Source organism: Geospiza fortis, unplaced genomic scaffold, assembly GCF_000277835.1.
Source record: "Geospiza fortis unplaced genomic scaffold, GeoFor_1.0 scaffold900, whole genome shotgun sequence".
Classification (NCBI taxonomy): domain Eukaryota; kingdom Metazoa; phylum Chordata; class Aves; order Passeriformes; family Thraupidae; genus Geospiza; species Geospiza fortis.
The window spans coordinates 56,805-70,758 of record NW_005054496.1 but is presented as its reverse complement, the minus strand read 5'-3'; the positions used below and the strand labels follow the sequence as shown (position 1 = coordinate 70,758).

The following is a 13,954-nucleotide window of genomic DNA, read 5'->3' as shown; positions in this document are numbered from 1 at the left end:
GGTGCAGCTGGCCAGACCCCGAGCCGGGGCTGCCAAGACCCAGCCCCAGCAGAGATCAGGAGGAGAGAAAGTATTGATCCCCTCCTTTTAACATGCTAATTTGCCCAGTGGCTGCTTAGTCATTGCCAGGCTGGACACTTCAAAAGGAAACTGTTTTCAAAGCAGCGATGTCTTTTTCAGCAGCAGAAAAACTTAAACTGAAAACAAATGAATTCAAGTCCCAAATTCACAGAAGCACTCGCAGGTATTCTTCAGCTCCCCAGACAGAGATGTTTGATGTATGGAAAGACAGACTTGTTAATTAGGGTTATTAAAATGTGGCCTGGCAAAAACCCTCTGGGATTTAAAATAAGAAAATTCACGCCCTCTAAGTGCACACTTTAATACAAAGATAGCCTGTATTTGTATCAAAAATATTCAGCCATAACCTCTGGAAGTGTTCCATTAATTCCCCCACACATGCACTTCTTAGCAAAAGAATAAAATGTATTTAAAATTAAATTCCTGTAATTCAATTTCTGTAATTCAGCATCAACACTGGAGAACATTTTGGCCTTTCTTAGCATTGATAATGGGGAGAATAAAGGCAATTGTTCATTCCCTTCAGGCCGCTGAGAACACACAGGGAAGGCCAGACAAAACCCTCGGTGTGCCAGAGACATTATTGAAGTATTTTGGGAAGCAGCAGCGTTATTGACTGACGCCTTTGCTACCAACACTCGCCCTTCAATCACGGGCTAAATACAAAGTGAGGAATGGAAAAAATGGCAGGTTTAATTAAAGATCTGGGCAAATATTGAAATATGTTACATTGCACAAGTTTTGCAGGCAGAACAGAATCAATTCAGTGTTTTGTATCAATGTTTGTGGCTTGCATCATGCTCCTAAGAAAACCTGATATGAGCTATGAAAACCAGGGGTGCTCTCCAAGCTAAGGGAGATAACGAGCTGTAGTTCTGACACACAGTGTATTACTCTGCTGGCAAAGATTGAAGAGCCAAGAACTTGAATTTCCCTTGAAATACGTCTTAATTTCCAAATGCAGGAAGAGCTGTATTCACCAAGCTCAGCGTGCTCCCTCTCCTCTGGACCCTGCCCAGGACAGCCCCAACCCACTGAGCCCAGTGCCAGCTACACCAGCAGCACCAGCTGTGCCCCTCCACACTCACATGCCGTGGCAAAGGAGGGAATTCGGGATGCTGCTGACCTCTAACCCCCGGCTGCAGGAGACAAAAAGCTGCAGAGAGAACAGGCAAATGGGGAGAACTGACTATCAGCCTGACCTTTGCTCTGGAGCAGGCAGCAGCATCACAGCAAACTCATTCACAGAAACAAGGCATGAGGAGATAACACCAGAAAATACAAGCAAAATGGAACTTGCTTCCTTGCCACTAAATTGTCAGCTTTATGGGACTTCATGCTGAACAGTATGAAAAAAAAATCCAATTTGCTTTGAAGCACATTAGTCTAACATCCTAATTATTGTTTACATTGCCATTTGCCTTCTATTAAGAATTGAATAATTACCCAGCGCTCCATAGTTTAAAAATACAAGCAAACAGGATTATCTGGGTAATTAAGACACTGTACTGCAGCTTTGTAGTGTGGCTGTACAAAGCTTTCACATATACAAGCAGAAGTAATAGGTATTGATTGCCTTAGCTCAAATGATGTTTTAAGGATGTGTAAGATGGGTCCCTCATTAGGAAAAGGTGAGCAAAAACTTTTGACAAGTGAGGAGGGGCAGAAGCTATCTGCACATTCATCTACATTCAGCCCTCACTCGGGTCTTATCACAGTCACAGACATCCTGTGTGCCTCTGGCAAAGTTATCCAGGCTTCATCCCTCCATCCTCTGCCTGCTGCACCTCGGGAGCGTCCTTCATCCTCCTCCTCCTGCCCAGGACCTGCCTTTGCCCAGGCTGCTGAACTGCTGCCTGTCCCAGCCTGAGCTGGCCCCTGGTGAATACAAAGCCTGTTTCCCAGCACACCTCTTTCAGTGGATTTGTACAGATCCACTCAACGTTAGTGAGGTTTAAACACACCCATCTAAGGGAAGTATAAAAAGCAGACCAGCAAATGGGGCTTTTTCTAGGCATCCATGATTAAATGAGCCAAAGCAAATACCAAAATACCAACTGTATAGTATAGCTTTTTTTTGTTTGTTTTTTTCCCCTCCAAACCTTAATAGCCCATCCATATTGTACTTTGAACAGCGTGACCTCCCTTCTGGGTGACTGTTAGGACAAAAGCAAAGTTCTTGCACGTTCCTTTGTTGTTTTAAAGAGCCTTTCCTCCATTTAATTATGCCACCAGGTTTCACACTGCGCAGTTTACTACCCCTGTGAAATTACCTTCAAGTTAAACACTAATTGGACATCCAACAAAAATGAAAACCCCCCACAACCATGTTTTTCCTTCTGGTTTCTTATAGGATGTAGCTCCAATACGATCGGGGTCCCAATTTCATAGCACTGATTTATAAAGACACAAAATGAAAACCAGTCCTTTAAAGAAATACAGTACATTCGTGCAGCATGTGTTCTAACTTATATCAATAAACCTTTCAACAAATCCATTCTGAACAAGCCTGTGTTTTGGGAGCATTTAATGAGCCTCAGCTTTATTTCAAGCCAAGGGCAATTTTAAGTAAAGTTGAAATAAAGAAAAGTTAAAAAGAAAAGAAAGCCACTAAAACCAAAAATAAAATAAAATATGGGTTCTCGTATAATCATGAGGCTTAAGAAAGCAGAACTTTTCTCACAGATTATTTTCATTCAATAAATAAAGACAGCAGAGCATTTGTGCATGTTTACTTACCCGAGTGCTGGGAGCCCCTTTTCACCACGCTATAACCATGGGCCAAGGCCAGCCCAGCAAAGGGAAGAGCACTAGCCCAGGCCTGAGCAGGTACTTGGCCCAAAGCATAGGAAATGTCAAATGTGATGCTGTTTTTTCATGCCCTAAGTGCTCACTTACAGCCCAGAGGGGAATCCCACCTCCTGAACCTCATTACCCCCCAGGTGAGGCTGCAGCTACAGGAGAGCTTGGTGACCGCTGGTGAACATCTGGAGGAGACAGAGGACACCCAAGGGCCTGCAGCCCCTCCAGGCATGGGGACTGGCTCCTCCACACCCAGCCATGGCTTTGGAGGTGGTCAGGGTGTGAGCACAGCACTGTCACACACACCAGCTGCAAGGGAGCTGCACAGGGGGTAAGAGGGACAACCAGCCATGGTCAAGACATGAGGAGCACACTGAGCAAATACCGCACTGTCTCTGAAACAAAGAGATCAAAAAAAAAAATCAAACCAGAATTCATTTGCATAAAATCCAAATCTTTTGAGCTCTGCATAAACAGAAGAAGATTCTGGCTGGCGTTTCCAAAGGAAGCTCTTATCTCCTTTGTGAAATGGGGAAATGGGTGTGCTGCTTTGCATGAGGGTGTATACAAATGATGGAAATGAGGAATTTGCTGCATGCAAAAGGCAAAGGGGCCGACAGCTGCCAATCCCCATTCACAGGGAGAGCTTCCCTAGTCTCTAGCAGGAGGAAGGAGAAGGGAACCAACATGTTTGCTTCCCAGGGAGGTGAAGCAGGCTCTGAATATTCATAAAATGGCCGTTTAGTCATGGGAGTGTTAATTGTCTCTGATTCACAAAACTCTGTGACCTCACCTGCTCCCTGCAACATATGAAAAGGATGTCACATAATGGGAGGAAACCAGATAAGATATTTATCTCACAAGTTTGGGGGGCTTTTTGATGCAGTCTCAAAAGACCTTAGAGTACTGCTGAGCATTTCTTTAATCACTACTCACAAGCACAATAAAGACCAAGCTCAGTGGAGCATATTATTAGACAGATAGTAACCCTTACCCAGCCAAGATCTAAATACTGAACTCATCACACACTGGATGAGTTGTCTGGAAAGTTTTGGGTTGACTTTTTTTTTTATCCTAAAAGAACACACAAACCAGAAGACGGGCTCAAAGTGCCACAAAACACTACCCAGACCTACCATGAAATTCATTACCACCACAAAGCTCATCTGGCTTTGGTTGTGAGGATTGAGCTTTTCACCAGTAACACACAGAATAAGGACCAGATATTGCTCCCCTGTGCAACGCTAGCAGAAATCTTGTCAGAAATTCAAAAGGAAGGAATCACAGCCTTTCTCCAAGCAATACATGAAGGGACAATTGTTTGACAACTGTAACTTGACTTCAGAGGAGGCTGGGCAGGAGAAAAGCAGTAGAGCTCCTGCAATAACATTTAAATGCTGATTTTGAAATGCACCAGGTGGTACAAGAAAATCACAGAGGGAGTAACCCTTGGAAGATCTATTGAGCTACATGAGAACATAACATAACTAAATCAGCAGAGGAGAGAACCAACTAAATTTGGTTCAGACAGACTGTGTTTCAGTATCGCTCCCAGGCCCCGCCTGTAGCTTCCGTCTTCTCGGCTCCTTTTAAAACCTAACATGTTGAGTCTGTGCATTTTCTCCCCTGCCAAAAATAATCAACCTGAAAAAAAATCCTCCTGAAATCTCAAATCTGCACAGTCTTAGTCACCCTTCTGATCACCCTTTTATGCAGACAGACTGTACATCAGTGCTATTTTGACAAAAAGAGTTATCTATGACTAAAATGGGAAAGCACACACAAATTACATTGCTTCCCCACCCTTAAAAAACCCACCATCCAAGAATCTTATCACAGAAAAACATATAATTAGACTGTACACTTCTGATGCAAACTGAACTGCTGCTTTCAATGATCACAGCCACTCTTCAAAGCCTCCAAGATTAAAAGAATCTTATCATTCAAATTATTACTTCTTAGGGATGCTCTTATCAAAGTTCGAAGGAAAATTCTAAAAACAGCAGTGATATGAAACCAGGACTGAGCCATATTTTAAATGACACTGGATTTTCTGCCAATTGGCCAATTCACAACTCAGAAAAAGCAAGTGTAGATGAAGACAAAGCTGTTGGCTCTCATAACCTTTACAATATCACAGTAAAAATCTCAACTGTCTCACATATTTATACTAAATGGCAGGTCTAAAATTGAGATTTGTAATTTCACAGCATCAAAATCATCACAGATGGCTACAGTCTATTGCTTCTTTAATCTGTCTTTTCTCCCTTCCTGCTTGTTTTCCCCCTCCTCCTTTGAGTTAGAAAGATACGTGTTTTATCATAAGGAAATCGTAACTAAATCCAAACCACATTTTATTAATGTGTAACAAAACAATTTACATAACAATGATGTCTACAAGTGAAGTTTAAAATTACTTCATGTCTCAGCTTTGCCCTAAAGCACTAATTGCCTTAGCCTTGAGATGTGCCACTATTCGGGATAGTCATCTTCCATCAACAATATTCCACATTCATATTCTCCTAAATGGATAGCCACTAACACAGAACATTTGAGAGAGAATAAACAGCAGTAAAAAAAGCAAATTGGGGTTTTTTTGGCATCTAATTCTCAGCTACAAGTTCATTTGCAAGCAAAGAATCAGATCTCACCTAAAACTTTTACACATCAGAACTACTGCCACGACACACCTGTGAAGCTTCCCAAATAAATATGGATTTAGTACTTAGCTCCTTTTCCTTCCTGTCCCAGGTTTTTGCATATACACATGCACACACACACTTATGGATGTTCAGTAAGACAATCGTCATCAATAAAGTCAACTTTAAAAAGCAGTCAGAGAAAGGACAGCTTTTTGTCATCATATTCAAACACCTCCATACCACCAACATAAAATTTTTAAAATCCCATTTGAGGTCAGAAAGTCATTAACTCCCACTACAAGAACTTTAGATGTGAAAAGGCTTTCCATTATGCTTCCCACACACACATCAGAAATTAGGCAAAAGAATCTCAAGGAAAATGTATTATTTAAAAATTGGGAGGGCGAGTGAACTTGAAGCAGCTTGCAGGACAACCCAAGGGCCAGCTGGTCTGTCCCAGCCCTGTGTGGCAGGGAGCAGGTCCCAGGAGAGGACAAGGAGCTCCAGCACAGAGTGGGCATCTCCCAACAAGTGCAAAGCCCCAGTCCACTGGCCCAAACTATTCCTGCCCACTGAGCTTTTGTTAAACATTTAAGAACTTAATCAATCCTCACTCTGACCCTAGGATCACAGGGGAAGATGGATGAGGAAACGGACAACCTCTGACCTTTCCTTGTATTTGTCCTGCCACAGTCAACCTATTGAAAAACAATTGAGGTGGAACCTGCTCACCAGCTCCCGTCCCAGACCAGCGCCCTTTCACAGCCTTTCCCAAACTCAAAGTCTCTTCCCCTGCCCCCAGTCCTCTATATCAAAACCACAGGAATCCTCCTCACTTCATCCTCCTCCTCCCCTCCAAAAACCTGTCAGAGCAGAACATTAGCTAAACGATTAAGTTAAGGGTGGAAAGAAAAGGGGAAACCTCATTCAGTAGTGTCAAAGGCCAAACTGCTTTAACAGCCTCACTGGAAACTGGAGAGAAGCCACACAGTTCTGGTGAGCTTCATGAATTCATCAGGAGGAGCTTCCCAGTTAACTGTTCTGGCTGGAGAATGGCAAGTGTGAGAAAAGGAAACCACAAGTAACAGCTGATGAAATGGGTTTAGCACTTTCAATTATGTGCTGGCTGGAACACTCTCAAAATGACGAGCACAGGCCAACTTCACTCTGGAGAGCCCAAGAGACAGAACATTTCTAGCACCTTTGTCAATATGGCATCACCTGATTTCCCTTTTAATTGAGAAATGAAGAATTGGGTTTCCTGAGTCCAAACGTCTGCAGATGCAGCCGAGAGCCTTTAGGTAAGCTGGCAGTCATCCCCAAGGTCTAGTCCAACACTACAAGCATGCCACTATAACCACTGCCCATCAGCAAAACCTCAAGATATTTCCCCCAAACAGCATAAGATTTGTTGGACAATTAGCTCACCACATCTGGGCTACTGACACTGAAAAGTGGATGATCTGTGTCAGTCAGAACAACCCCGTACTGACCTAATAGGCTTTGGGAGAAGGTGGAATCATCTCTGTGCAATAAACCAATAAATGCCTCCCCACTTCACTTCCTCCTCTCACAAGCCAGGCTGGTAAGGTGTCAGGAAGCTTTGCTCAGAAGTTATTGAGCTGTGAGAGATTAACAGCATCTCCCCAGACACCAATGGCTCCCCCAGCAGCACCCAGGCAGGGCCGCAGCCACACGTTCACACACTTGGTGACAAACTTTTGAGTTTCCATCTCAGAGGATGGAAAAACCAACAAGAAAAACCAGCATTTTACCCCAGACAGGATGGCCTGTCATTGTGCAGTTCATCTTTCAGTCCTCTGTAATTTCAGCCATGGCAGTTTTGTTGCCACTATGCCACATTAGGCTTCTCTCACAGAGCAAAAACTCAGGAAATTAAGGCTGAAGTTCACACATAGCAGTTCTTTGCTACCAAAATATAATTTCAATGCATAATAACGAACTTGATATTGACTGTAAATTACCGTTTAAAAGAAATCAAGCAGGACATTCAAAAGACACCATTCTCAGGGATCCATCACAAAAACAGCCAGTTACTTGCTTTGCTAACTTGTTCTCAGTCTCAAGATGATTAAAATGCTCTAGTAAAAAACATAACTGACTCCAAAGAACCTTTTCTAAAAACATGGCTCCAAATCCCTGAAGGAGCTAAGCACCTTCAATTCAGCACCCAGCAAAATTAAGCTCACTGACCTGTGCAAAAAACCATTTAAGTTTGATCTTAATTTATGCTTACATGAGCAAGACTTTCAAAGCAGAGGCTAAAGATATTTTATTTATAAACTGTCTTCTCTTCTTCTCTAACCTTCTACAGCTTCTTTATCCAGAAAAGGAAGGCAAAGAGAATATAGGTATTGAGGGTTTTTCTTTTAGGCGAATCTGTCTTTTATACAAACTTTAATCCCTAATTCTGCAGCACACAGGATAGTGTGTGTGTGTGGGAGGGTGGGGTGGAGACTTTTAGCATTTCTAAGAGTATCCTAGCACCTCTATTATTTAACTGACAATAGAGACTCTCTGAGAAATGAAAATATTTAACAAAGGCAGCAGTGTCAAATATCAAAGGGTATTTAGTGCTAAAAATTTGCGACAAGTAAAACACCAAAGATTTCCACATCCTAAAGTGGGAAAGTAATCCAGCTAAAACTCCTGTCCTGCCTCCCAGACTGATTCTTAACCTACTGCATTATCCAAAGTCAACTTTGCCAGAATTTCCCGTGTTTAACAGAGTTCCCTTGAAAGATTTATCTCTTCAAACAATGGTAGCTCAACTGCACTACTTTGCAGTCATCCACATTTTGGTGACTATCACGAGCCAAATCAAATTTAGGCGTCTGCTAGGAAATGTGTTTCACCTTCTGCCTATTACAGCAGTATCATTTGTTTTGCATTATATAATTCTTAGCCTTGCCACCTGGAGCTGTTGGACTTCTTCATTAAACCCCTCTGTCCCACCACATCCCAGAGGGCTGCTAATCGCTGGCTTTAGTCCATTTACTCTCATCTCTGATTCAATTATGCATTCCACTAAGCCCTAATGAACAGTACAATATGGCTTATCCTACCTTGGCATTCTCCGTTGCGCTCCTCATAGCCAGCATTGCACAAGCAGTTGCCAATGGGCACCAGCCATTCGCCATCTGCCCCACAGTACATTTTTGGCACATCCTTCTCTTCCGAGTTGTTGACACAGGAGCCACGAACCTCCACCAGAGAGGAGGTGTCAGCCCCAGTAATGGTGTCTGGAAACTGCGCCAGGTTCCGAACCGTCAGCGGGCACTTCTTGTAGAACACGCGGACAGAGACCAAAGCAATGCAGGCACCGACGTCCTGGAAAGCCAAATAAAACCCCTTCTTGCTGAGCGGTCCCACATCCCTGATCTCTGTATTCAGCTTCATGATCCTGTCACCAATGTCCACCTGGGTGAAGCTCTCATCAGCAGCAATGGTGTCGATCTTGGCAAACTGGCTCTCGCGAATAAAACGCTCTTTATCGTTGTTTGATTCGTAGTAATAAAGGTTGAAAGTCTCCTTGCAAGTTCCCATGACACCTGGCAGGCTGTTGCAGTCTCTGAGCGTGAACTTGATTTCAATATAAACCCTCTGAGCCCCCTCTCGGGGAATCCAATCAGTTCGTAACCAATTATTCTGACTGGGCTCCATCACGTTGCAGACTTGGTAGGTGCGGATAGGAGTGTTCTTCTCATCCATGATGCTCACTTCCTCCCACTGCAGGGAGGAAAAGGGAGAGAAAAACACATCAGTGTTAAAAGGAACAACAGAGCTTCACAACAAACAAGAGGCACTTGTTCCATTATGGGGAAACAAACAAACAGACCAAAAAACAGCCCAGCAGACCAAGCCATAGCCAGGACTTCAACTACTTGGACATTAAAGGAAGCATCTGTTCAGGAGAAACAAATTCCAAATCCCTCACGCCTCGAGGAGCAAGCATGTGCTTTAAGGGCCCTCTGAACCAATCCAAGAATGCCACCTCAACTGACTAGGTTTATTTGCAGTACAGTTCAGTCTACAGACCACTGCCTGGAGCAGAGCTACACACAGAACTTCACAGACCCACAGAGCAGCACTGCCCTGCTGTGTTTTCTCTGTAGCAGATACCTCATAGACCCTGCCTTGCTCCTGGAAATATCCAGCAGGTGACACAGTGCAACTTAGTCACACTGAGAGGGTGACATCCACATTTCAGGCATCACTACCACTTATTTTCAAAACTCTCAAGCCACTCTCTTATTATTTCTCTAAGCTGCCAACCACTTTCCCCAGCTACCAATGTCCCAGACAGACTCAGTAAATTCTGCTTTGGAGCTGGGCAGAAATAGCTGTCTACAAAGAACTTGGGTAGCACTTATAGAAGGAAAAACAGGTAAAAAGACAATATCATCAGTCCACCAGCAACATCACCATAACTTTGTTATCCAAATAGAGTTTCTTACTAGTGGGAAGGCAAAAAAAGAAGAAATACTACATGTATTTCTTCTGGAGGAAATGTCAGAGAACAGCTAAATCCATACTATCAAAATCCCAAAAGGGTTAGCAGAGAGGGAAAGTGCTGAAAGATCAGAATAGCAGCATTCTTCAGAATTGTTACACCCCTCAGATCAAGTTCAGGCATCTTCAGAAGTGCCAACCAGGCAACATGATTATGAAACAACAACAACATGTGTAATCCAAGGTGGGTATGGAAGGAGGAGATACAGGAGTTCAGCATAAAGAATTCAGAAAAGGAAAGCACATACTCAACAGTTCAGAAAAAAATTGGTCAAAGTATTATCAGACACAGAAGAAAGTTTATCACAGTGCTCTACTGGCAGGGAGAGAAGGGAAAGTAAGGGCATTAGGAAAAGAAATCTCTCCAGGAAATAAAACCAGCAGAACCATAGCACTTCAATCTATATCATTCAATTTATCCTTCCCTATAACAATATTAGATAATGATATGCTGACTAGGTTTGTAAGCAATACAATGAAGCATATAAAATTATCCTTAGAAAACAGTAATAACTTTAAAGAGACTTCTCAGAAGTGCTTTTCAAAACTATTGAAGCCATAGCTTTGATAAACAGAAGCCTTCTTAAGATGAAGGGGCTTCTTGTATAATATCCTGCATTCTTCTCACAAGGATTGCTCTTATGCAAGTGATTTTTACTTAAAAAGCTTGCAGCTTAGCTGAATCCGTTTATAGAATGACAGCAGTTAGCACCATGAGTCACTAGGAGCAGAAAGAATAATATTTTATTTGCTGCCTAGAGATAACTGCAAATTAAAATGAAGGAGGGGGGAAATCAATACTCAGCATGTCACTCCTTTCCAGAGAAAGGGAAGAAATAAATCTTAAAAAGCCATCTATCAATGTAAAGTGTAACATGTTGTTAGTAAGAAGACAGACTTGTTTAATTTAGAGCACCACAGAGCTAGTGCACTGTTACAATGTTGTCTTTATGATCCATCACTTTCCATTCTGCTTATCTTCAGATCGCCTATGCTACCAATATTGTGTGTGGTACAAGAGAAAGGAAAAAGCAGAGGGAAATAATACTTGTTGATGGGATTTCCTTTAGTGCATTTACACAATGGAGGATGCTGCTGGAGGATTCAATAGCGAGACCGCTGAGGTCACAGACACAGCAACGGAATTCAGCAAGTTTTTGGATCCTGTTCTCAACACACCCATCTGCTGACCAACACACAAATGTACAGAGATGGGCTTCTCATTCCATTAGCACACAAATACGAAACTAACCCAAGTGCATCTTTCTGACAGAGCTGAAAATAACGACAGCCCAAAACGTCCAGCCCAAAATGTAAATGACTTGTGACTCTAAGTATGTGGTCAGCTGTAACTTTTTGCTTTCAAGCTGAAATTAAATTTTATAATTCAGCTCTTCCCACAGTTTAATGATGCAGATTAAAACATTCTGGGCACAAAACCTGCTTTTCAACTGTGAAATGCAAGAGTAAAATAATTAATTACATTTATAATGTAATTCATTAATTCCTATGGGGCTACTATATAGCTAGTCACTGCTAAACGACTAAATCTTTATCTCCAGCCCTTCTTGTCCACACAGCCCTCACACCCCAGGAACAGTGTGGTTCAGATCTAGAAAAATACCTTTTTTAACAGACAATAAAGTATACACAGTTAAAGAAAAACACTAAAGTACAAATTCTTCCCAGGAAGAAAAAGGAGTTTCTGCTGCTTGAAATAAATCTGCAGCATATGAAGTAAAGTAAATGCTTTCCAAGCACTGTATCTCAGAAACAGACCATGTACTCTTAAATTTTTCACTACAGGCTTAAAAATAGAACACACATATGTAGGTTTAGTGAAACAAGTCACGTCCACAATAAGAGCACACATTTCTCCTTCTCAAGCTTGCACGGCGCTTTCAGAAAAAGCATGTGGAGAAGGGGGGAATCCAACAGCCATTAATAATACACAGCTGTCCTCTGATCATTGATTCCACTGCTGACTTATTAAAACTTGTATTTTAGGTTCTGTTTGCATACACAGCGTAGATATCCCTTGGAGAGGCGTCCGAAAGACCCCGTCTCGTTAAGCGACATTTCCAGCGTGTGGGATGAACAGGGAAGCCCGACTCTGCCCGAGATAGAGCTGTACCTCTCCACGCTGTCAAAAGATGAGGGCAATTGCCTGCAATCAGCGCTGAATGTGCACCGTGGGTGCTGCCAGAGGCCTGCCAATCACATCCCCACTCTCTGAAAAAGCGAGTTTCGGGGACAGCACAGCGTGCTCAGGCGGAGCACAAGCCAGGACTGTAGTCAAGTTCACCCAGAACAACAATGGGGGAGCAAAACAATCCCCCATTCTCCCGTGTTATGGTTATTCAGAGCTTATGCATAATGCATCAGCAGCCAACGCAGCCTCGGATTCCTTCCGCTCACTGCTGTTTCCTTAGCTCTGCTTCTTCTAATTACGAGCGGGAACGCACACACAAAAAAAAGTAAATTTGTAGGTTCCTGAAGAATCCAGTGCTTTGTTGTGCATAGGTCCTGATCTTTCAGCATTTTCCTTTTTCAAACACTTTGACTTAGTTACTTCTGCTTAAGGATTCCAGGCTGCTTTTACTCCTTTAATATTAAAAGGATTTAGGATTTTTATTATTTTTTACATTAGTGTTTAGTGCACATTGCTGGCATTTTTGTTTAAATTGTTCATATGAAGAAAGAAAAAGCCTTTCTAATTGCTTATTAAAAGAAAGTCCCATGAAGTACAGTCTCCTCCAGATCCCAGCAATTCCAGAGTCCATCATTCGAAGGAGTGTCCCAGAGAGGCACTGGGCACCCTGGAGATTGGGGCACAGATGAGGGAGTAGCAAGGAGCATCCAATAATATAAAGCTAAACCAAAAATTAAAGTTCTCTTAGCAAAGGGACTCTAAGCCCAGTAATGAACCTCTTAACATCATCAGATCAGCACTGGGCAGTGCATTCAAGCAGCCTTGTGTTCAATAAGATAATTGTAAAAGTACATAAAAAGAAACTCCAAGGAATCACAGTCCAGCACTGGGTGCTGCAGTTTATCTGTTCAGAAACCAAAACACGCGATGTTTACACCCTGAAACAGGACAACTGTCCCATCACAACAAAAGGTCTATCATGTATATTGATCCCTACTCCTTCATCCAGAAATAGAACAGCAATTGCCCTGAACATCTCCCAGCCAAGACAGTCCACAGATAAAATAATAGCAGTCAAGAATGCCAATTCAGTCGGCAGATCACATTTCTTGTTGGTATTTCAGTTTTAAATAGCCATCTAAGCCCATGCCTCAACCAATCTCTTAATTCTGAAACCTCTTTTCTGCCCTTTTGGTTTCCACTTATTCCATGACAGAACTATCCAAAGGGAGTATAGAGTTTCTCCAACAAAGAGTAATTCACTTGGTAAGCCAGGGAAGAAATCTGACCTCCTCACCACAATCAACAATAATCGAGCCATTAGGACTCTCTGAAAGTTACTAATCACCCCCTTTACCCTTTTGATCAGATAGCGGTTTAAAACTTACCCCTCCTTCCAAGGGACTTGCTATCCACCCCAGTTCTCCCTGAACTGATCTGGAATCCAGCAAGGTAACTGCAGAAAGGTACAAATAAGAGAGATTAAATTCCAGCTGCCAAAAGGCAATACTAAAATAAATGGTTTACCTGAACGTTTCCATATGTGCGGAGCACATCGCATCCACCTTCCACTTGAAACGAAATGTTATTTCCGAACGCATCAATATCAGAAACACTTCGAAACTCTCACTGAGGAAAAGCATGTTGGTTTCCCGGCGCACTGGAGCCGCTCAGGGGCGCGGCGGAGTCCCGGCACACCTGCGGGAGACACCGGAGCGCCTCTCGGCGCGCTCCCCGCCGCCGG

General features: G+C 42.7%; 1 protein-coding gene across 1 annotated transcript in view; it reads right to left on the bottom strand.

Annotated features, from left to right (window-relative positions):
* Positions 1-13,666, bottom strand: part of EPHA4 (EPH receptor A4) — a 103,755-nt gene extending 90,089 nt beyond the window's left edge. Inside the window, exons 1-2 of the mRNA XM_014310194.2 lie at positions 13,599-13,666; positions 8,612-9,275 (exon numbers count right to left, since the gene is read on the bottom strand). Coding sequence (XP_014165669.1) covers positions 8,612-9,257 — 646 coding nt within the window. The 5' untranslated portion in view covers positions 9,258-9,275; positions 13,599-13,666. The remainder of the gene's footprint in view (positions 1-8,611; positions 9,276-13,598) is intronic.
* Between the last annotated feature and the right edge of the window lie 288 nt (positions 13,667-13,954).